Source organism: Leuciscus leuciscus (genome assembly GCF_965113295.1).
Source record: "Leuciscus leuciscus genome assembly, chromosome: 22".
Lineage (NCBI taxonomy): Eukaryota > Metazoa > Chordata > Actinopteri > Cypriniformes > Leuciscidae > Leuciscus > Leuciscus leuciscus.
In genome coordinates, this window is record NC_138746.1 from 28733305 (window position 1) to 28757968 (window position 24664).

Genomic DNA, 24664 nt, shown 5'->3' on the forward strand with positions numbered 1-24664 from the left:
CTGATCCACCAGAACAACCATATAACAACATTCTATAAACCACTCAGAATACCCTAACAACTACTTAACATCCATTTTGAACAAACAGCAAAGCCTACATCCCTTCAAACTTCAAATCAATCTTCAAACTGCTGTTCATTTTCATTGATGTAAACTTTCTCTGCTGCATCACTGGACGTGCCCATGTCATGCATTAACAGACTTGCATTAAATGTGACCATGCATGAAACACATTTTCAGCAACACAGTATGTGTTGCTGTAAATGTGTTTCATGCATGGTCACATCTCCGTCGTTTGGTTCAATAATATATGTTATTAATATGAAATAAATGTAATTTCCACACACTTTACTCTTGTATACATACGCTTCACTCAGTCAGCAGCATTCTCCACTGCATAATTTCTGATGCTGCTGCAATGAGCATGGCTTCTGAGGACCGGGGGTTGTTCCCTGCCATTTTGATTTATAAGTTCCCTCTTAAGCCTGGTTCAGACTACATGAGTTCATACATCTTAAATGATCGTGAAATCTAGTTGTATCACACACATAAGGAGAATCTTCACAGATTTTCTTCTTTCAAATCTCAAACCTGTACACACTTCAAGATTTGAAAATCGTGACGCATCACACACTACAAGATTTTCTTAAGATTATCATGCCAGATTTAGCACCTCACGGGGAAGCGGATGTAAACAAAATGGATAGTGTGCCGCGGCAACTTCCTGTAGACATTATATGAGGAGACATTATAGAGGCAGTCGTGTTGTTTCCACATTTCCATCAGCTGTTCCTTAATCTCTGTTGTCCACCGGACCCGTACAACTGCTTGTTGTTTCGCAGTCGCCATTTCAAAAGTTCCATCACTTCCGTCTCCTTGTAGACTTGTCTCTCATTGTAATAGTTGTAATCATCCCAAATTTAAAATCCTATATATCAAACATGTATGATATTGTTGGGGCGGCCCCGATGTGTCCGCAAGCAGATTGGGAGGTTTAAGATACGCCTCGCACCGGCGGAATCTTTTCATAGTTCCTAGAACTATTGGCGGAAGTACCCAGATTTTGGCGTGTTCGCACCGCAGGAAATAGGAAAGATTTTAGTTCTAGGAACTCCTTTTGGAGGAACTAATTTAGCTCCTACTTCAGAGTAGGGTCTAAACCAGCACTATAGGAACTACCAGCGACATTAGTGTACACTGATTGGCTGAACACACGCGAAACACCAGCACCCGCCATTTAAAAAAAAAGCTGTGTAAACACACAGATTATAGCCTATATATTTACTCCACAAACTAACTCTATGAACATGGAAAATAGTAATAAATGGGCCTCTTAACCTTTACGCTGAGGAGAAAATCCAACGCAACTTTGAGGGGACCAAGCGAAACATGATTATGTATTTCTGCCCAGCTAGCAACACTGGATATCAACCACACGGCATACGCTAATAACTTTTCATTACTGTCTCCTTTCTATGTATAACAGTTATATCTAATAACGTATTAGACAGGACTGTTAGACAGATCGTAAACTAATGAACATGGAGAATGCGAGCATTGTGAGCTCAGGCTCTGGCGTTCTCATTGCCGTCAAAATAAAGGTACACCGCGCCGTCAAAATAAAAGTCACAACAACAAGCACATCTTACGTCACTTCAGAGTTACTGGCGGTGCGAATGCAACCAGGAAAATGTTCCTAAGGGAACTATTAGTTATCGGGGAACCACCCTGGTGGCTAGTTCCTAGAACTAAGTTCCTAGAACTACCCGGTGCGAAAGCCCCTATTATCTGATCATCTGGGCCGAACATCGGAACCGACCGATGCCCTGTGGACACTTTTTTTTCCCTCAGAATGTCGGGAGGGATAATTCGGGCATAAATTGGCCTAAAACTCCTCTTGTCTGAGCCTGGCTTTACTTCATACCCTTATGCACTTATACACATGTGCCCTCTTCTAAAACGACACTGATTGTCAACCATTCCCCCAAAATTGTAGTGCATATGCTTCTCTGAGAGTGCAAGTAGAGAGTGCAGTGCTCTATGGTGCCTCTGAGTGAAGGTCTTTGTGGCAGATATGCAGATCAGGGTGAGCAGGGCTGGGAAAGACTCGGTTTGAATGTTAAGGTCCTCTCTCCCAAAGACTGCACACGTAGAAATGGCTTCTATATGCAATATACCATAAGCATCAGTCCAGCATCAGCTTTCTAATGAAATGGCATGCTGTATTAGTAGCTCATGCAGTGTTAACGGGGTTTCATCAGAACACTCCAATAACTCCACTAACTCCACTAACAGCCAATAATCGTGCTTTTACCAAGTGCATTTTTGCTTCTTTAACAGTTAATGCTTGCAAAATGGACATTTTTAATTGAGAAGATTGATTTTAATATGGTTAGTGACAGCTTAACAAGTAAATGCTGTGATACTAAACGTTGGAAAAGTCGCTGACGAGCAGGCAGTGACTTCTTGCCTTTTTTTTTCTTTCTTTTTTTTTTTTTCTTTCTTTTTTTGCACGCTTGTAATTTCCCTACCAACGTTTGGAATACTGATGCAGCCCAGAGCCATGTCCCCAAGCTTTTAGACAAAACTCATTAGAAAGAGGTGAGGTCCCTTTAAATAATGAAGGATTTTCCTCTCTTTCTTTGGTTCTCTCACCCAAACAGATCTTTTATTCGTTTCCATAGTAACTAAAAGACTGTCTCAGTACTGTTGAATGAGGACTCTTCCCTGGCTGTAAATAGCGAGAAACGTGGGGGTTGGGAGCGCGGTGGCATGGCGCCTCTCAGAGGCCGTACAGATACACGGCTGTTTCTAATCCCAAGAAACCTCCTTTTTGTGGATGCGTGATTTTGCACAACTATGTTTGAGTGCCGGATTGTGAGGGAAGTTGGGGTTGGTCAGGTGGCAGCCACAGCTGTTGTCTCCATGCTTATGTGAGGCAGGAACACATGGGCTGCTACATTTAGCCACGCATGCAGTCTGGGCACAACAGAGCGCCGCTAACAACAGCTAATGAGCTGCCGTCTTAGGGAAGATACAGTTATCCCACGGTGACCTGTTCTTATGTAGGCTAATGCCTGTTTTGATGTCATGCGCTCTTTGTCGAGCAGTTTTGGGCTCTCAGTGGATATTTACAGAACATGAAAAGATAAAAGGCTGAATCCAAACGTGGATATGGCTGAATTTAGTGTATGTAGGTTACCACAAGCTTTTGAGCGCTCTCTGTTTTATGATCCAAATCTTTTTCTTTTGTTCTCTGTAGCGATGGTGTCTTATTTTTCAAGATCATTGCACTGACATTTTGAGTTGCATTAATCTACAAAAAAACAAGGAACTCCCGCACACTATCAGTACTTGCAAATGAGTATTATTCTGATGTCATACTTTACAGGATCAACCAAAAGTGGTATGACCCTCATTTTTTTTAGTATTTTTTTTTTTTTTTTATGGAACACAAAATGAGAATTTGTGAAAGCGGTAGATTGCATTCATTTTTGCTTTCATACATCAGCAAAATACACAAGTAGCTATGTAATTAAGTAACTCTAATTATTATTTTTTTATTTATTCATTATTATTATATATTTTTTGTAATCTACAATTTACAGGGATACTCCACCAGAAATGCTCTTATTATCTGTTCACTATCATTCTACCCAAAATGTATATTACTTACTTTCCTCATGTTTTTCCTAGAAAAAACAATCCATCTCTGTCAGTCCATATAATACAAGACAACATAAAAAGTCCTGAAATCACCAACATTCACCAATGCAATTTTTTTTTTCTAAATGTCGTAATCATTTGTTAACAAACAAGTATTCATTACTTCAATGAGCTCATTGTTTTCTGCCTTAAATTATTACATTGTTTAAATTAATATTTTTTTTGCTAACTGTGATTTTGTATATGTACATTTCTGACATACACAACTTATATTTACAGTTACCTTGATAATAGATCACTAAATTTTAATGTGGACTCATGCATTTTCTGTAAAGCTGCTTTGAAACGATGTGAATTGTGAAAAGCGCTATACAAATAAATGTGAATTGAATTGAATAAAAATCACACAAAGCAAAAACAGGATAGTAATCCATACAACTCCAGTTGATGAATATATGTCTTCTGAAGCAAATCAATAGGTGTAGATAAGAAAATTTTTAATATTTTAAACTTTTTAAACTATAAACCATCACATCCATTGGTAACACTTTACGATAAAGTCTCATTTGCTAATGCATTAAACAAAATTAGATAACAATGAGAAATACATTTTTTACAGCATTGATTAAACTCTGTTAATGTTAGGTCACAGTGCATTAAAATTTGTATTCTTAAAAAAAAATTTGTTCATGTTGAAATTGACATCAACTAAGTTGACTAAATGTGGTAAAAGTATTGTTCAGTGTTAGTTAAAATTAACTAATGTAGTTAACTAATTTTAACATATGAAACCTAATTGTAAGGTGGGGGGACTGGAGTATCCCTTAAACACTAAGTATAACAGTATTAGAAAACATAGACATCAGTTTATTTTTTTTACATGCATTTATCTTGTTAAACAAATTAGCTTATTCAGAATATATAAATATATATATATATATATATATATATATATATATATATTTTTTTTTTTAGCATTTTCATAATAAAAAAAAAAATAAAAAAATGAAATTAAAAAAAGGACTGTTACAGCTACAGTACAATTAGAGCTCAACATTGATTTTTTAGTTAGTTTTGGGTAAATGTTAAAAACTAAGCGAGAGGACCTGCTCATTAAGTTATTTAACTTAACCGAATTGAAAATTAGATAATTATCGGAGGGTGATTTGTTGATTTTTCCCAAGAAGGTGGTTGTCATGTATGATAGTGACTTTATCCCTGTACCTTATATGTAGTCTGCTACTACCAGTCTACTAAATCTGCTATTTTATAGCAGTGTCTTCCTTATAGAAATCATTTTTAGGTGGAATTGTGATTGATATTATTTAGCAGGAGCTGCACTTTTGTTTTCTCCCCATTTTCTTCAGATTCCTATTAGCATCCTTTACTCCGAGCAAAGAAGTGCTAGACCAGATACTTCTTCATGTCGAAAAAACAGAAAGCATTTTGAATTATTTGTCAATGTTGTATGGATCTATATCCCATCATGAATGGTAATGGCTGGTGTAAAGGGGGGCAGAAGTGATGTCTAAAACTTTCCATTATTCATGAAAATAACGTCACACACACATGAAAGAAAGAAAGAAAGAAAGAAAGAAAGAAAGAAAGAAAGAAAGAAAGAAAGAAAGAAAGAAAGAAAGAAAGAAAGAAAGAAAGAAAGAAAGAAAGAAAGAAAGAAACCACAGACAGTCAAGCTGAAAAAAATATATATTTCCAAAAACCTGAAATTTTCTTCCATCTCAGTGTGAAATTGTAGGTTTCCAGGCAAATCTCCGAACAAAAGGCACAGTATGTGTGTGCTTGTATTTGCGTATGCCCACTTACACACAAACACGCTCAACTTGCTCTGTGTGTGTGTGTGCGTATGTGTGTAGCTCCAGACAGTCTTCTCATGGCGAGTGTGAAGGGAAGGTGATGTGATCAAAGCTACAGGAGTAAGTTTGATATGCAGAAAACAGGGAGCCTCAGCTGCATTCTGACACCAGCTTTTCATGAGCTCACAGAAGCATTGTGAGGCAGATGAAGCAACAGACCTGTGGGTGCCAGAGCCCAGAGGCTTTAGCATGGGACTGATGTGCGAGGAATCTCAATTGAAGATCATTGTTACTGAGACCTGAGGGATGAAAGGAACACAGCCAGAGCAGAGAGATCACAGATGGCATGGACTGTGATTTTGGAAGGCCGCGATATTCATTGGCATTGAGATAAAGGCAAATATGAGCAGAGTTATTCCGGGGTTTAGGTACACAGAGAACTTGCTTAGTTCCAATCTCACACTCTTTCGTTATTCGCCACAGTCGGTGGCTTTCAGGAAGGGCGTTTTACAAATAAAAGGACTTTTCTCAATTAAACTTCAAAAATATCTAGGTTATTATTATTTCTTAAAGCAAAGCATTGAAATATTTGTACAACAGTAATAATATTTAAAAATTACTTGTGGTATCCATTAGTGGTGTACCCACCATCCAGAAAGCCATTCTGTTATGAAAATCAAACCATATTAAAGTATAGTAGTAACTATTATAAAGCCATAGTAAATGAACCAATCAGTAATAAAAGTAATATTAATAAAACCAACTTCTTGAAAATTACTCTATGTAGTGATTTTCTGTAGCACGACCCAGAACATCCTTAGCAACACACTAGCAACCATCCAGCAATGCTATGACAACAACCTAGAGCACCCTAGTAGCCACCTACCTTGTCCTAGCATTCACCAACCATAATAAAACCAACCAGTAATAAACAGGTCAATAAGATATTTTGATTAATGACATGGTAACATGTTAGAAATGACACATTGGTACCTTTTCAAGGTAGCCTCAAGAACAACTTAATATTACATATATAATACCATGTTATACCATGGTCTATCTGAATACTTCATTCTGATAAAGGTGTGCATTAAAACTCTTTAGTGCAAAGTTAGTTCAAGTCAGTTTAACCACTGTTCTGTATTAATGCGCTGCTTTCATTGATGCACACACTCTCACCGTGGGAAAGAGAAATCCTTCTTAATATGCTGATTTGTTGCTCTAGAAACCCACTCAACTAGGAGTATGGCTGCTTCTAAGACTGTTCTGTCAGGAGTTTCACTTCAGGATGTTTGTGATGCGGTGGGCTGGTCCTCTCCACACACATTCGTGATGTTCTACAACCTGGATTTGGACTCTACACTGGGGTCCCAGGTGCTCTCGCCTTAGTGCTGCTCTTCACGATTTCACATAAGACAGACACTTGTCATTGTAAACGTTCCCACAGCGTCATTCTCCACGTAGCGAGAGTTTCCTTGAAAGGAACACCTCGCTTACGACTGCAACCTTGGTTCCCTGAAGAGGGAAGGAGAAGCTGCGTCGCCCAGCCATACTTCCTGCCTGTCAGTGACTTACTTCAGCCTATTAGAAGCTGACATTCCACTTTGGGCATGCTTTATACTTTCCTGGTTGTGACGTCACCCGCCTCTGATGTCTCGTTACCCCATTGGACTTATTTCACCCATGCTTCATGACACAACCACGCAGAGCATTCCTACAGCATAAATTTCAACGCAGCGGCTCATTCCCTCTTCAGGGAACCAAGACCACTGTCGTAAACTAGGTGTTTTTTACCAGCTTAAATTACTGGAAATGGCTGAAAGCTTGCGCATTCAAGGTAAAAATGACCGTCTGCTCTTCCGTTAAAAATAAGGTGGATGCAAGTAACAAAATGATCAGGCTTGCATTGATTCTGCTCTAGATCTACAAATCCCTGACCTCTTGTGTGTATTTTTGTAAAAAATGTTTGTGCTTAATTTGATTATACTTTCAGATTAGCAATCTAGCTAAATTTAACACATTATATCTTTACTGCAAAATTTCAATTCAATTCAATTCAATTCACATTTATTTGTTTAGCATATTTATTCACAGTTAGCTAAAAATTTATTAATTTAAACAATTCAATCATTTAAGGCAGAAACGACGATGAGCTCATTGAAATAATGAATTCATACACGTTCTTTCAGTCAGTGCAGCAAAACATCTGCAGATTTGGGCCTGGTATTAATAACTTTGAGTAAAATGAGTAATGCGATTATTATTGGTGAACTGACCCCCCCCCCCCCCCCCCCCCCCCCCAACAGTTAAGTTCCCCAACCCTGCTTATTACAGGTGGTCCATCGGTTACAAGGTCACACGCATTGGGCCAGGTGTGACAGATGCACTGACATTGATTAATATCTCCACAAATACTCTTTGCTGACCTTCTCAGCCTCAAATTTTTACACTTGGCACTCTCAGTAATCCTCTCGGTGACCTTTGTGGTTGATTTTCACTTGTTTTTCCTGTCATGGACAGTCAAACACCTACAGTAAGTGTTTAGACTCTACCCATTACGATCATGATAAAGAGATAACACACGCCAATGCACCAACACACAGATGATTTATAGTCTTCATTGGCTGCTCCTCCTCAATACTCCCTCCTCATGCTCAGACCTGAATTACGAATCAGTTTTGCTAAAATACCTGTCAGAGGCTATAGCAATTCCAACAACCTTTCCACGCGGTCTGTATGATGTGTTAATTGTAGGCTATTCTAGCAGTGCTACCATAAAGCTGGTTTGTGCAATTAATGTCAAGCTCAAGCAAATTAACCCTGCTTGTATAAAGGTATGTACATTTTCCAATATCTTGTTATTGACTTTCTTGCTCCTATAAATGTTTAGGAGTTAAGTCAACCGCTTGTTGCAGAATGCAATGATTTGGTGTCATTAGCTTGTACGAGTCCACACAATACTCAGACCCACGGGGCCTGAATTACGGTTACTGTTGAGTTGTTAGTAGCGAGGGCTACTTCTGTTTTTATGTGAATCATGTACAGTGATTGATTGTTAATGTATTGGTTAAAACAGCAGTGTGTTTTAAAGTGTGTCAGTCAAAACAGCCTTTTTTCAATTTCCTCTGGTAATTACTCCACTTACCTGTTATTCAAACAGTGCCTTGTTTTTGAATAAGGTCTGCCTTGCAATCATGTTTTTTTTTTTTTTTACCTACACATTCAGCAGGGAATATCTGCTGACGTTTTTTCTTGCCAACATTCATTAATTTGTAATGCCCTTCAACGTCATCAAGCACAGGCAACAATTTAGTCATCATGCAGATTAGGGGTTTCAAATATAAGGATATTCTCATGTAAATAAATATGATGTAAATCACTATACTTTCACATAAATGCATATAATGCATCCAAGTGTGTTTATATTGTAAATATATTATTATATATTTCACTTAATATAAAATGCATAATTCATCACACATAAACCCCTAAATTAAGTGATTCATGTGGTTGATGTGTAATATAAAAGTAAATATGACTTTTATTTTTAGCATCAATGCATCAGTTTATATTAGTTTATTATTTTAGCCAAACTTTGTATAGTACTAAGGTATGCAACTGCTGACGAGTAAATCCCCTGTGCACTTCCTGTCAACTGATACATCTATGCACACTTAATCCCGATGCCTTTTGATTTGCTCTTTGAATGTATAGCATGTACAATTTAGAATTAAATTATAATGGTCAAATATGGACTTGGAAGTGCGCTAAAGAGCAATTGGAACTTACCTTAAGCACATAGAATGATGTAAAACATTAGAGTCTATAACACTCAGACATGTGACAAACTGACTCCAGAAAGCACAAAGTATGGTACATTTATTAGATCTGACCTATCATAATGGAAAAATTACTTAGTTTGTGCTTTCCTCTTCTCCCTGTTTTGAAATTTGGAGAGCTCCCCGAGTCTCACTGGTCATCACATACTGTATCTAATACTGTTCTAAAAATGACCTCATTTCCTAGTGTCATATGGCCTGAACAAGAGTAAATACAAGCATTTTGGGTTGTTTCTCTCTTTCAGCACCATGCGGTGGGCAGTACACTGGATCAGAGGGAGTGGTATTATCCCCAAATTACCCTCTCAACTACACGACTGGCCAGACATGCTCCTACTACATCACAGTATCTGGAGAGTTTGGTAAGTAAATAAAGTTACTTACAAAGGTCACAGATCAGTTCTTTTTAGTGTAATACTGCGTAATACATTAAAAATAATAAAATGGGAGTAGGACTTGCTTAAAAAGTTAAGAAACAGTTTTCAGTAAATTTAAGAAATCATGTTTTCAAGTAAAGACTGAATACAATTGTTGATGGTTTTAGTTATGTGATTCATGTGGTTAAGTAATATTTATTTGGTATACTCTCTGTTTCAAGTAAATTTGACAAAAAAAAAATATATATATATATATATATATATATATATATATATATATATATATATATACTGTATATATATTTTACATTGCTGAAATTCATTTGTGAAGCATTAATTAATAAACTCACATTATTTTGCATAATCTGTTTAACTTTTCCCCTTCAGCTTTTTTGATTTTCTGTCAATGATGGGGAACCGTTGTGTCATAAATGACGGAAAATTCCGTCAATGGCAGGGAAAGTGTTAATTCAAAATGTACAAAAATATTCTATTATATACAGAAATTGTATGTGAGTTAACTTAAATACATTTTTGGGCATACTTCATATCCACAACTACTCAAAACCAAAATGTACTAAATTCATTGCAAAAAAAAAAAATGCAGTTCATGCATAACACATAGCTGTGTAAATAAGGTAAATAACATTTGAAGTTTGTGGAAGTGTTTGTGAGCCGACAGAAATCCAGTCAAACTGATATTTGCAGAGCCACTAGCAGTAGCCCTTCAGGTTTTCTATACTGTTTGAGTATGAAGCGAGGGCCAACATCTCATTACAGAGGAGATAATAGAGTCATCGCAGTGGCCCGTATGACCCCTTTCACCCCTCTCTGCTTAGCTGGCTCTCACACCAGCACCAGACATGCACAGCATGCCTCTGTGATTTCCCTAGTCTTTCATTGACTGTGTGAACCATGTGCACTTTTTGGCAAGCCAACACATCACAGCTTCATCACTGGTCTCAGGTCAGAAGGTATGGAGACCAGACGTGACCAAACATACACATATTGTATACATTACAGAAAGAGGTTCATGATTTTAAAACAATAAAAAAGGTGTACAGTGATGTTAACACTCTCGTACTTGGATGTACACTAGCAGTAAAAGCACAAAAAAGCTCTAACTGATTATTCAACTTTACATTGTTCTTTGAACAATGTCAGTCATTAAAATAAGCATTAAAGGGGCTATATGTAAGAATTGTCATGTATTACTTGCCTTTTTTTGCCAATATGTGAACAGCTTGTAAAAAAAAAAAAAAAAAACGACCTTCCCCGACTTCCTATGTTGTCGGTGAAAGTCTGTAGACTGATTGTGATAAGGAATATTTTTTTCTAGGAAAATCAATCATGCGACGTTTACGCTCACTCCCAAGAGCTTCTCTTCCTTTCTATGCCTAAAGAGCCATTCTCAACTGTAATGTCAATGTATCATGCAAAAAAATGGCATTAATTTAAACTAAAGTCTCACATAGCCAAATCAGTATAGTCTATAGTCTTATATATAATTTATAATCAATTTATTGTAGTGCAATTTTAATGAACTAATCTGTTGTCATGATGCTGGTGAATGGCAGAGCTTTCTCTATGATCAGATGCTTTCTAAACGGCTACTTTCTCACCTCTTGTCATTTTTGTTGTGCATTTATTTTGTCATTGAGAGGAAAACGCGCAGCACATATTTACATATTCATCTAAACGTCGCTCTCAGCAGTGTAGACGGCGTCTGGATGTTCGTTATCAGTATATCACTGCGAAGGTATTTCCTATAACATATTTTTACTTCTAAGCAAAGAACGAAAAAACATTTCACCACATTCAGGGTGTGTTCACACTTGTGGTCTGGTTAGCTTGGCTCATTTGGTCCGGACCAAAAAAAAAAAAAAAAAAATGTATTTAGTCCTAATCCGCTTAGTGTTCACATTTGCATTTTAACACCGAACCTGAAGATGGCGAACCTAAAGGCATAGGGATATGTTCACAACCTGATTGCTCTGCTTTTATTACGTAAATTTCACGGCGGAACTTACCAAACATTCAAAACAAGGCAGTGTGCTGAGCTAAATGCACTCGTTGTTTGTACGTATACAATAAGTTGCTGGCTGCAGCAGTTCACTTTATGGCCACCAGTGTCGCTAATAACAACGGTTTCTGAATTCTACATAGAGCCCCTTTGAGTATTTGTAGTAAGTCAACAACCCATGTGTTTGATTTGTGAGTCATTTGGATTATTTCATTAAAAAATAACCAGTTCAGTCATTTGTTTGTCAATCACAAGCAAAAACTGTGCTCTTGATTCCCACATAGCTCTGTCATTTGTTTTCAGGACAGCTGCCGCAGTAGTATAGGTGGTGTTCTGCGGTATGAGTTTACGGTTTATTCACAATTTCACGGCATGATTTCTGTAATCAAAATCTTCTATTGTAATGAATTTAATCTCATGTGCCACTTTATCTAGATGGGGCTGATGTGTCTAGGCTATACATGCAGACTGCTAGACACAGACTGCTAGGCTAGACTGCATATGGACACTTAAAAAACCATCAAACTGAAATATGATTGTCAATGGGAAATTTATGTTTCTTTTATTCTTAACTCACTGTACTACTTTTGTTAGTGTCTCTTCCCAGCAGTGGTGATGATAGTAACACGCTCTGTGTGTTTCATTGTGTTTCCTTAGTGGTGTTTGGGCAATTTGCCTATTTCCAGACTGCCATGAACGACTCCGTTGAGTTATTTGATGGGCCCAATCAGAATTCTAGGCTGCTAAGCTCCCTGGCTGGATCTCATTCCGGTAAGTAATGGCTTTACATTCACCACAGTTTTGTTGCTTTGAGTTTGCTTTGAAATGCACAGAACCCGTTGAAAAGAAGCAAACAGGCATATATGGCTTTTTAAATCAGTGAAAAGACAATTGTGCAGACAATTAAGCAGTGAACGAGGTCTCAAGTGAGGTTTAATGGCTTCTTTCCAAAGGGGAAATGCAGAGGGAGTATCATTTTTTTAGAAAGTGTTTGCTGATTATTTTGTATTTGTATTTATTGTTTCAAATTTCTGTTATACAGTATAGTGAACACACTTTGTCAGGCTCGAGCAAACATAAGTCCTCTTTTTTCAAGTAATATTTTTAATAAATCATAAAAAAAAAGAAAATGACAAATACATATTTGCACACGTAAGTCAACCTGAAAGACCTCATTAAATCAGTTTTGGACTTATCTACAGTATATGCTAATTTTCTTTTTCTTGCAACAAAACTATTGAAATTTTAGATGCAATTAAAATATTAAAAAAATAAGTTGAATAAAACTGAAGCAAAAAAACCTTAAGTTAAAATGCAGTTTTAAATGTTTAAGTAAAACGGTACCAAAGTTGTAACCTTCAGTAATAAGTTCTTCCACCTTTTGAATCTATTTTACATTAACTATATAGATTAAGATTAAAAATGAGTTCTAATAAATCCTGTCTAGATCTATAGTTTTGAAAATAAATAGAAGAAAAAATAAATAATTGTCATATTAGAAAACACAATATGAAAGCAAATGGAATTGGCAAATTATGCTAATTTTTTTCTCATATTTGTATAAACTTGAGCCTTATTTGCAGACTTTTAATAAATGTATAAAACTTTAATAGGGTTTTTTTTTTAGGGGGGGGGGGGGGGGGGGGTTTCTTCAAGTTCATAGAGGTGTCCTATCAGAGTAACCTCAGAAGTAGAGAATCACATTAACTATCAACATGAACCACTACAGAAAGTGTCAAAATACTTGTTGTCCTAGTTAAAAACAGTATTGGTTTTATCATTTCAAACCTAAATAACACAAAAATATTGTTTGTCATTAAAGCAAGTTTTTGCTATCTTCTTTTAAAAGGAATGCTGCTTGGTTTGATATTTTGTTGTTTTATTTATTGATAATGACATTTTAAGTGTGGCTTAAGTGTTCAAATACTTTTTGGACCACTGTATTTATATCAAGTTTAAATCTTAAATCTTGGATCCATGTTGTCGTTTTTGCCCTTTGGTTCTACACTCGTTTAATTCTTTCTAAAAAGAAAATGTTATCCTTGCAGCTTCCTGCTGAATTATTGCCGGTATTATTGAGTGAAAGGTAATAAAATGCCAAGAACAAGAAAATCACAGCTAATTCCACAGTCTTTGCAGGATTGATGGCGGCCATTGCACACAAACTGTTTGTATGGCATTTTTATACTGTATATCTTCATGGTCTGCTGTGCAACATTATATTCCCATGGGAAGCGCTGTAAATTCATATAATTTCTATCTCAGCTTTGTGAGCAGTGGGCCAGAAATCTTGACAGGCCACTCAATTCATAGTTAGAGTGTTTAACCCTGCAGGCTCAACTGTAGTGTTCAGTTGCCATCTATATCAGCACTTTGTTTCCTCCTTTGGATACAACTTTGTAAAAGTACACTTTGATTTTGTAAAAGCTCATAGTTTAGCTCAAGGGTAAGTCAGCCTTTCGGTTGGGGATTTTCTTTTAATTTACCCACTGCATCTATGAACATGCTGAAGACAGCTTGAGTATTTCTTTGGGTATCCATCAGTTTTAGGCCCATTGTTGCTGACCTGCCCTCTCCACCCTTTGCCTTGGAGGCTGATCAGAGTTATTAAGCCATTCGTCATGTACACTTCTTAAGGCTACAGTTTGTTGTGGCACATTTGCCTCTACAAGCAACTCTGAGAGATTTTAATGTCTGCCATATTGTGTTTTTGCAGGAGAAACCTTGCCCTTGGCCACTTCAAACCAAATCATGCTGAGATTCAGCGCAAAAAGTGGTCCTTCTGCCAAAGGTTTCCATTTTGTTTACCAAGGTAAGCACACGCTCAACTCTCAGTCAATAACAGGTCATCGTGCAGAGCCAAGGCTTTGTTTTTAATCTTTAATTCCAAAACATTCAGTTAGCCTTTGGTGCGTTTGTGTCGTGTATATATTGGCAGCGTGTATAGGGTGAAGCGTATATTAGCAGTGTGTATAAAGTGAAATCACGGCTGTTTAGTGTAGGGCCGGCCTGCTGATCAGTATGCCTGAGCCCGCTTACTGTGGGAAATAGCCTTTATATTTCACACAGAGAAGTTAACAGCGCAATCACAATGTCATAACCAATACACAATAGAGTCAAATCAGGAAGGGGCTTGAATTTGATGTAATTTGTAATGCATTTAGCTCTGAGTAAAGCCGAATGGGAGAATGATTTGCACGCTGTTCTCATGAGTATTTTGAGAGTTGCCTCACAGTTTTATGCTTGAAGACATTTTCGGTAACACTTTCTATGAAGTCCATGCTTATAATGAATTATAGCCCCATCTATACTTATTTATAAGTATTACTATTCTACAAATATATTTATAAAGACTCATTAAGACCTATACTGCATTATAAGACCAGTTATAGTTACATTTATATTATTTTTATAATTACTTATAAGTTACTTATATTACTTATACATTTGCTTTTTAAATGTGCATGCTCATAATCCATTATACACTGATTTATAAATTATCAAATATAAAATAGTTCCAGAGACCCTTGTTTGCTCTACCAATTAGTTATCAATGATGTCTTTAATGGCTTATGTTTGCATTAGACGTCATTAAATCATTTGTTAAAATCTATATCTCCTCAGCCATATGCATGGTATTGCTTATAGCAGTTTGGAATTATACTTTTAAAAATATTGTTGCAGTGTTTTGCTAGTATGTAACTTTAAAACATATATACAAAATGATTTATTTTTTTCTTTTCATTATTTTCTTTTATTATTGTTCATTAATTACATTTACAGATAAACAAATTAAAATGTTTTCTTAACATTTGCTTTAGGACAATTGCATCCTATGTTTTCACTTTACTCATAGCCATCAATGATGCATTTATAGAGCTTAGTAACTGTATTATTACTCACAATATGAATCTGTAGAACCAATAAAGATTGTCAGAAGGGTAGAAATCGGTCCAAAATCACCTAGAATATCTTGTAGTGTGCACCCAGCATTACGGTTTGGTCTGCCCTTTTTGGGGACAATGCTGATCCTTGGTAATTCTAACAAATACAATAGGGTTTCAGTGCTACGTGCTTGAACCCCTAATAATAATAACAAAACATTTTTTCAAAAGCATTTTTGGGTGAGCTATTTTTGGGGATGACATGAGGGTGAGTAAATTCTTTTTTGATAAACTGTTCCTCATGACTCACCCCTGAGGTTTCAAATTTCCCAGACAGCAGCAGGGTGCCGCAGGATGTGTGAGGCATTTCCCCTCATTTTAAAATGTGTCATAAAAGAGTATATAAATGACTCTTTTTAAATCGCTTTATCAGCTGCCTTATAAAAAGATACAATAGGAATTTTTCACGGCCGCATCAGCGAGCTTTCACACACACAGCGCAGACCGCGGCAAGCCTGCTCTGTCTCTTTTCATATCTCCTCACCATTTTATAGCGTACAGCAATGTGCGCAGAGAGAACAGTGGGTGTGTGAGAAATGTTCTCTGACAGTTAGGACAGTTCATTTGGCTCATGGAGGTATCCAGGTGATGGTGGATGGTCCTACCAGCCTCCTCCTATATATCCACAGCCGTCAGATGAAAGTTAAGGCATAAATAGACAAAAAGAACCAAAGTTGCTACAATGTTCGAAAACAAAACCAGCAAAGTTCTCTGTGCTAGGGTCATGAAGATGCTCATACAAATGTACTACAAAAATGCATATGTGGGTTTTCTATAAAAAGAGTTCTAAAATAGTCACAGTGTACTTCTGCACCGGGAAGCCTACAACAGTAGGTTACAAACAAATATGGAACGTTATCTGTGTTTCAAAGCGAAATGTTGTTTTTAATTCATTCAATACTGAAAAGGGTAGAAAAAAAAGCATGTCACTTTGTTTACCAAAAATAGAAATGGACTTTACCAAATAAATGTCTGCTGCTGTAAATATTTGTATTTAAAGTATTGAGCCATTAGCTTAGCAACATGGTAAGAGTAAAACTCATTTGAAATCAACTGAGTTGAGTCGCCTAAATGGGTTGTGTTAGCAATATTATTTATGTATGTATGTATATGTATTTATATTTGCCTATACTACTGTATCTCTCACGGCCCTAGGCCTCGTCCTGCTCGCCACATTCCGTTCAAACGTTTGTTTGTTTGTTCATGTTCACAAAGGCTGTATCAATTTAATACAGTAAAATCAGTAATACTGTGATATATTATTACAATTTAAAATAACACTTTTTCCATTTGAATATATTTTAAAATGTATTTTTTTTTTCCTGTTTGGCCAAAGCTGAATTTTCAGCATCATTACTTCAGTCTTTATTGTCAAATGAAATCATTATAATATGTTGATTTGCTGCTCAAGAAACATTTCGTATTATTTTCATTAAAGTTGAAAACAGTTGTTCCGTTTAATATTTTTGTGGAAATTATGATACTTTTTTACAGGATTGGTTGATAAATAGAAAGTTGAAAAGAACAGCATTTATTTGAAATTATTATATATATATATATATATATATATATATATATATATATATATATATATATATATATATATATATATATATATAGTGACAAAAACCTAGTAATTTACTCTATTGTAACCTAGTACATTGTTACTATATTGTAAAGGCAGCTTGAGCTTTTGGCACATCTGCTCCATTTTGATTAGAGATCTGTTTGCTGTCCACTAGCTGTTCCTCGCACCAGTGATACACAGTGCAGTTCCATCCCAGAGCCCAGATACGGCAGGCGGATCGGTTCAGAATTCTCAGCTGGCTCCATTGTTCGTTTCGAGTGTAACCCCGGATACCTTCTCCAGGGATCCAAAGCCATCAAGTGCCACGCGGTCCCTAACGCTCTGGCACAGTGGAATGACACCATCCCAAATTGTATAGGTAAGCTAGCCTGGATTTATCCAAGGAAAATGCACACTAGTCATGTTTTATTCAGGACTAAACAATTCATTGTGACTGAGTGTTAGAAATACAAACAAATACAGCCAGTACAAATTCCATGTTACTTTTATTTGCTTGCTAACAGGGACCATCATTCAGATTGGTATTCATAGCCCCGTATTTTCTCAAGTCATAGAGAATGTAAATGTGCGAGTTTCCCATGATCTTCTGTAACCTTGAGGCAACTAATAAGGGTTAGGAATCCTGCTGGAGGACGAAATGGCAGTGGCCTCTATGAGGATTTAAAATGTCAGGCCTCTAGTTAATATTTCCTTCTATACTGCCATCCTCAAGGGGCTGAAAGCTGAATCCAAGGGCCTCTGGGCCACAGCCTTCAGTTCAAAGCCGTAACCTCCAGGCTTTAATACTGAGCATTTTACTGTCGCTGTATTCTATAGTGCTGTCACGATTTTATCACACCCAAGGCACATCCTCATTTCAGTCTGCTTTCAAATCTTAATTCCCCAGTTTTCATAAGTATTACAAACTGAAAGGCAGATATCTATTGAATATTAATAGAATATATTAAATATATTTAGCTTCTTAACTACAACATAAAAAATCATTCCACATTCATCCATTTCATCTATGCGTTAAAGCTACACTGTGTGAATTTTTTTTTAGTTGATTCTTAGCAAAAAACACTTAGTTCTTTCAAAAATATATGTGCTCATTAATGTATATTTACTTCTTTCAAGTAATAAAAGTATTCTCGTAAGTTTATATTCTGCCATTGAAAGTACATACGGGTGAGGGGTTCGAATGCCGGTCGCCATGTTGCCCCTCCATCTTGAAACTACATTAGGCAAAGAGGGACATACCTGTAAATTCAAGCTTCGCCTTTCGCGCTTTACACTCAGTAACACAGAGACGAATGCGAGGGGGAGATTACTCGCGACTGCCGGCAGATTTGAAAGATTGCTGATGGAGGATCACGCCTATTCTCGAGGACATGTAGCAGAGTCGCCAAGGAAGCGAAAGAGAGAATTAAAACGTCAACGCGACAGGCAAATCAGCAAGACCAAAGTCAATACTGGAATAACTTTTCCTAGATGGAAAGAGCTCATGAGGAGCAAAGATTTTAAAACGGACGCCGAAGTTGCCTGCTTTCTTCTCGACAGGTAATTCAGCCTATTTGTGTAAATTCGAAGTTTTATAGTTGCTGGTCTAACCATAGCATGGTTGTGCATAACGCCAGAATGACCTCTAGTATAACTTGCGTTACTTTTCCTCACGTCAATGGTGAAAAAGTATTGTTTACCTTGTAACATAAATCTGTGCTGCGACGGATCACAGGTGATAGTTTTAAAGGCGCAATTGGACGAAGTCGAACTGGAAGCCATGTTAATCTTGGAATAATACAGCCACCGTAGGAGTTAAAACGCCCTCGAAATTGAAAGGAACAGAAACTAATATTCACTGGGTAGTCATATACAATTTCACCGCTAGATGGGGGAAAATATCACACAGTGTAGCTTTAAAGTCAACATGAAACACTGTTTGCTGGTCAGTCTGTAATACCTGAATAGAGATTGAGCCATACATGCCATGAAACTAATTGCTCTGGAGCTTCAGGAAAATGATGTCATGACAATCCTTCATAAGTTATGTGACGCCAAAGGTATCAGACAGGAAACATACACTGTGTCCGAAATAGAATACTTCCCTACAATTGGAAATTGTATGCAAAAAAACAAAACAAAACTGTATGCTAAAAGAGTAGTATGTCTGAATACATAACAGTTGGCGAAAAGTCCCCGGATGACCTACTACTTCCACCTTTACTTTCCCATGAGGCCACTGGAGAGGATATATGAATTGCAGTGAAGTGACACAACTGTAACAACATGGCGGATGTAGTATGTCCATATTTCATTAATATATAGATTAATATTTCATATTCATACAATATAGAACATACCTTTTTAACGGTAAGTTTCAAAAAAATTGGAATCTACCAGCAAAGATAAAGCATGGCATTGTTAATATGTTGAAAAAAGTACACAAGAACACAAGGAAACGCAACCCATTTTACTTCTGTAATTTGTCATTTTTAAACTTGGATTGTTGGTCATGTTGACTTATTAAGAATATGGTTAGCTTCTATGGCTAGAAAGTCTTTACAAATGCAATAATATAAGATTGTTTCGTGGTAAATATAAAGTGGTACCAGAAAGACATTTCTCATGCAGAGAATGTATGTTTTAGCAGGGGGATGATGGCTTTGGTTCATGTTACCTTAGGCGTAATCACATCTTGTGTCAAAGCAGACGGCTGTCTTTCTCACAGGACTCATTTCAGGCACTTGTACTGTTCCATCCTCAGCATGAGCTCAATTTTGCCTCTGTTTTGCTCCACAGTTCCATGCAGCGGGAATCTAACAGAAAGGAGAGGTACCATCCTCTCCCCTGGGTTCCCAGAGCCTTATGGGAACAGCCTGAACTGTGTGTGGAAAATCATTGTAACAGAAGGAGCCGGTATCCAGGCAAGTACAAAAGAGCCATGTGTGAACTCATCAAATGCAGTAAAGCTACACCTGCTGAAATGATTAAAATCATTGATTGAAATGATATTTCGAGACCACAGGGGGAAAAAGGCTGTTAAACACGTTATTTTTATTTTTTTTAAAGAAAATTATATCAACAATAACTAAATATAATATTAGCCTACCAATTAATTAGATAACAACCAAATTTGTTAAAATTAAAGCAATGTATAGTATTTCTCTATTGACCAAACATTGCTTCACACTTTTCCTCAATTAAGGCAAGTAAACAGGTAATAAAGGAAAGAAGAAATTTTTGGGCAAATGAAAGCTATATAACAAAAATCCACATTTACAGTGCTTTTTTTCATGTAATCTGAAAGCTATATGAAGCATCAGAGTAAGCATTCAGAAAAAAATATATATAATAAGATTAAAAAAAAGATGAATAATCAAATGTAAAATACATAACTCATTAATACTGAAAGACGTGTGAAATCAGTCCAATGGCATAAAGGGACGTCATAGGCGGGTGACGTCATGACCAGGAAGCTATAAAGTACACACAGACCAAACAATGTCAGCTTCTGATAGGCTGAAGTAAGTCGATCACAGGCATGCTGGAAGTATGGCTGGGCAATGCAGCGTCTCGTTCCCTTTTCAGGGAACCAAGGTTACAGTCGTAACCGAGACGTTCCCTTTCAAGGGAACTCGCGCTGCGTTGAGAATTGACATTGTGGGAACGTTTATACCCACGCTGCCGTACTGACCAGTGCCTGCCTTGTATGAAATCAGGTGAGCACAGCTTAGACAGAAGCACCTGGGACCCAGGGGTGAAGCCCAAATATAGGTTGTAATACTCACCGCATCACACACCTCTTATACGGATACCCCTATTATAAGGCTTACAAAGCCGCCATACTCCTCCTGATCTTGTCACTGACCCTGGGACAAGAACCAAGGCTTCTTCCACATAACCAAAGTATGAAGCACCTGCGCTTAACCTTGATCATGCAAAACGGGTTGCCCCTCAGGGAAACCCCTTGGTCTTGAGCCATCACTGCAAAGTTCTCATGTACAGCAGGCCAAAAGGTATTCCGTTGGACGCAGCTGCCATCAGACCTAACACGCTCTGTTTGACAGTGAGTGGCCTAGCTTTATCTTGCTCACCGCTGTGAGGATCCAACCAATACGAGCAGGAGACAGATGTGCCTGCAATGCTGTCGAATCCCACACCACACCTGAAAAGTGGTCCTCTGTAATAGAGAAAAATACTTTTCTTTGCGTTCAGCCTTGACCCCCCCCATACTTTCATGTGGGCAAGGACGACATCTCGATGCCAAACCATCATCTGCTCCACATTGAGCCAAAAACGACCAAACGTTGATGTAATAAAAATACCGGGGGGACAAGACTAGGCCGAAAGGAAGAACATTCTACGATCCTCTTCCCCAGCATAGCTTTTACCTCCTGTTCCATAACCAAAGCCTGCTCAGGGCCTACAACAGTAGACATAACCCCCCTTTGTGCAGGACCCATTGAGATATATTTGGTAGTAGTTTCCACACTGCTAAAATATCTACTAAGGGAACCAGTCTCTCGACTGTCTGCCAATCCGCTGCCCTGAAATGGATGACCAGCAGCAAGCAACCAAAGTGACCCTTCTGAAACCCTCCTTGGAAGTGTCCCAGTGCCGCAACGTTTCCAGGCAGACACTGAGACTAGAACTCGCTGGAGACCGCTGCGCCCCGAAGCACACAAGGTGGCGGGGTTGGCAGAATGGCCCCTTGAGGGCACCATATATTTGGATGTTATCCATTTACCCCCTGGAATTTCTCCGAATGGAATTCCTCCATATTAAATGTAGCCAAAGATCAAACAAGACAAGTAAACTGTCTGGATGAAAGGCTGAATGGTATATTAATACAGAAATCAAATTTCACAAAAACCAGAAGAGTATTTATCATTTAATTCCTCAAAATTAAATATAGCCAAATATCAACCAGACAAGTAAAGAATCATCTGGATGAAATGCTGAATATAGTATTTTCACACAGGCATCTAACTTCTCAAACCCAGGCAAATGTTCCATTTAATTTCTCAAATGAAATGCAGCCAAGGAACAAACAGACAAGTATACACGGTCTGAATGACAGGCTGAATGTTATATAAGAATCTCAAAAACAAAAGTAATCATAAATCATAGCTTGCAAACACATATAATTAGTTTGCGATCATAGGAACAAGAGAGAAAGGGAAACTCCTATCTGCTCGGTTCCCTCCGCATCATTTTTTTATATTATAAATATACTTCAGACCCATAATCTATGCGAGATATGAGCCGTTAGATTCTTTATTGCAGACCCGTCGAGATCTCACCACTAGATTTTAATCTAAGCGCTGCCTCTGCAAATGCGAGATCCAAGCCAATAGATTCTTTATTGCATGGCCCGTAATCTGCAAACTGCCTCGGCAAACGCGAGATCCGAGCCACTTGCACAAGACGTTTTTCCATTGAGAAGAAAGCCAACAGGAGCGGAACTAAAACTCCCGATATTGCATGCTTTACTTTACACTGCAACACATGTTTTGATGCTGCATAAAGAATTAAGGGACCAGAAACTTCCACGCTTCAATGAGCTGTGTGTATTAAACTGTTAAAACTGTTGAGGAGATTCCCACTTCCATGTAAAGTGCTTTGAGTACCCAGAAAAAATGCAATATAAATGTAACGAATTATTATTATTATTATTTAATTTACACCTCAAATCAACATAAAGTCAGCAAACACATAACATACACAGCCCTTCAGCTGTGAAGGAAACACCAAATAGTTGTTTGGCTACCAAGAGCTCAGTCTTTGGAGATGTAAGAGTGAGATGAAACAGTACTTAAGTGCAATGAGGATAATTCATTACATTTATATAGCGCTTTTCTCGGCACTCAAATCACTTTACGTAGAAGGGGGGGGGGGGGGGGGGGGGAAATCTCCTCAACCACCACCAATGTGCAGCATCCACCTGAATGATGCGACGGCAGCCATACTGCACCAGAACGCCCACCACACACCAGCTTATTGGTGGAGAGGAGACAGAGTGATGAAGCCAATTAGTATATATATATATATATATATATGGGGATGATTAGGAGGCCATGATGGACAGAGGCCACTGGGCAAATTTGGGCAAATGATGAAGCCACATCAGCCTGCAAACGAGTCTCCAAACGGCTGTTGGTATCGTTGATTAATTGTAGCTCATGAAATGAACAATAGATGGAAAGAGTGTTGTTGGCAGAATGAAGACAGTTAATCCCTTTTTCGTCTATTTATAGTTGAACTGTTTCCTCATGCTTACACGGACCCTCTGCATCAATCAAACAAAATGTGCTTAGTCCTGCCCATTAATATATATTTACCAATAACATTGGAACATAAACCTTATCAAACATCATACATACAAACAAAATACTAACAATAGTACAACAGTTATGGAACCACAAGTTTCTCAAAACAGGGCACAAACACAAGATAGCATCGGTGAGAAAGCTTCTCCATATGGTTAAAACGTCCTTCCTACCTCATGCTTCTTCTCTTCTCCTTTTATGTATTTAACTAACCGGCTAGAATGCCCCCTAATGACAGGATTAAATATAGGGCCCTATTTTAACGATCTGAAACGCAAGTGTCAAAGCGCAAAGCGCAAGTAACTTTGTGGGCGGGTCTCGGCGCTGTTGCTATTTTCCCGGCGGGATAAATGACTCTTGCGCCAGGCGCAAATCTAAAATGGGTTGGTCTGAAGTAGCTTCATTATTCATAGGTGTGGTTTGGGCGTAACGTGAAATAAACCAATCAGAGCGTCATCTCACATTCCCTTTAAGAGCAGATGCGCTTTTTCCATAGCGGATTGCTATTGTAACGGCGGATTTGCCAGGCAGCAGCGGTTCACAGCCAAGGAGAGCAACGCTCTCGTCACGGCCGTAAAAGAGAGAAGTTACATTGAAATGGAGAAACCCACCCAAATTAACTTCGGTTAATTTGGGTAAATGTGTAAGCTTAGATGTATGCTTTTATAATAAATTGTTTATCTATCTATCTATCTATCTATCTATCTATCTATCTATCTATCTATCTATCTATCTATCTATCTATCTATCTATCTATCTATCTATCTATCTATCTATCTATCTATCTATCTATCTATCTATCTATCTATCTATCGTAATAATGTATGATTTGCAAAAATGAAAACTGCTGCTTCTGTGTAGATGAGAGAATCAAAGTGCGCGTTGTGCACACGCTACATTGATTATGGCCAAGCATGCGCCCTTAAAATAGCCTATGAATAACATGCGCAACGCGCCACTGACTTTAAACTATTTTTTCCTGGTTAGTGGCGCAATTGTTTTCTAAACCTGCAAAATAGCATGAAGGAACGTTTGCGCCGGAACACGCCTCCTCTTTGCGCTGAACCGCCCCCGGGAGCGCAAGTGTATTTCTTAGTTAACCGAC

At 37.7% G+C, this 24664-nt stretch overlaps 1 protein-coding gene and 1 long non-coding RNA gene across 3 annotated transcripts in view; one reads left to right on the forward strand and one right to left on the reverse strand.

The window, feature by feature from the left end:
- The window catches only part of LOC309486929 (CUB and sushi domain-containing protein 1), a 727180-nt gene that overhangs the window by 594357 nt on the left and 108159 nt on the right, over positions 1 to 24664 (forward strand). For both annotated transcript variants that reach the window (XM_082154400.1, XM_082154401.1), the window contains exons 31-35: positions 9565 to 9681; positions 12377 to 12490; positions 14436 to 14531; positions 17406 to 17609; positions 20030 to 20154. In XM_082154400.1, the coding sequence (XP_082010526.1) occupies positions 9565 to 9681; positions 12377 to 12490; positions 14436 to 14531; positions 17406 to 17609; positions 20030 to 20154 (656 nt within the window). The remainder of the gene's footprint in view (positions 1 to 9564; positions 9682 to 12376; positions 12491 to 14435; positions 14532 to 17405; positions 17610 to 20029; positions 20155 to 24664) is intronic.
- The window catches only part of LOC309487064, a 419730-nt gene that overhangs the window by 24525 nt on the left and 370541 nt on the right, over positions 1 to 24664 (reverse strand). The window lies entirely within an intron of this gene.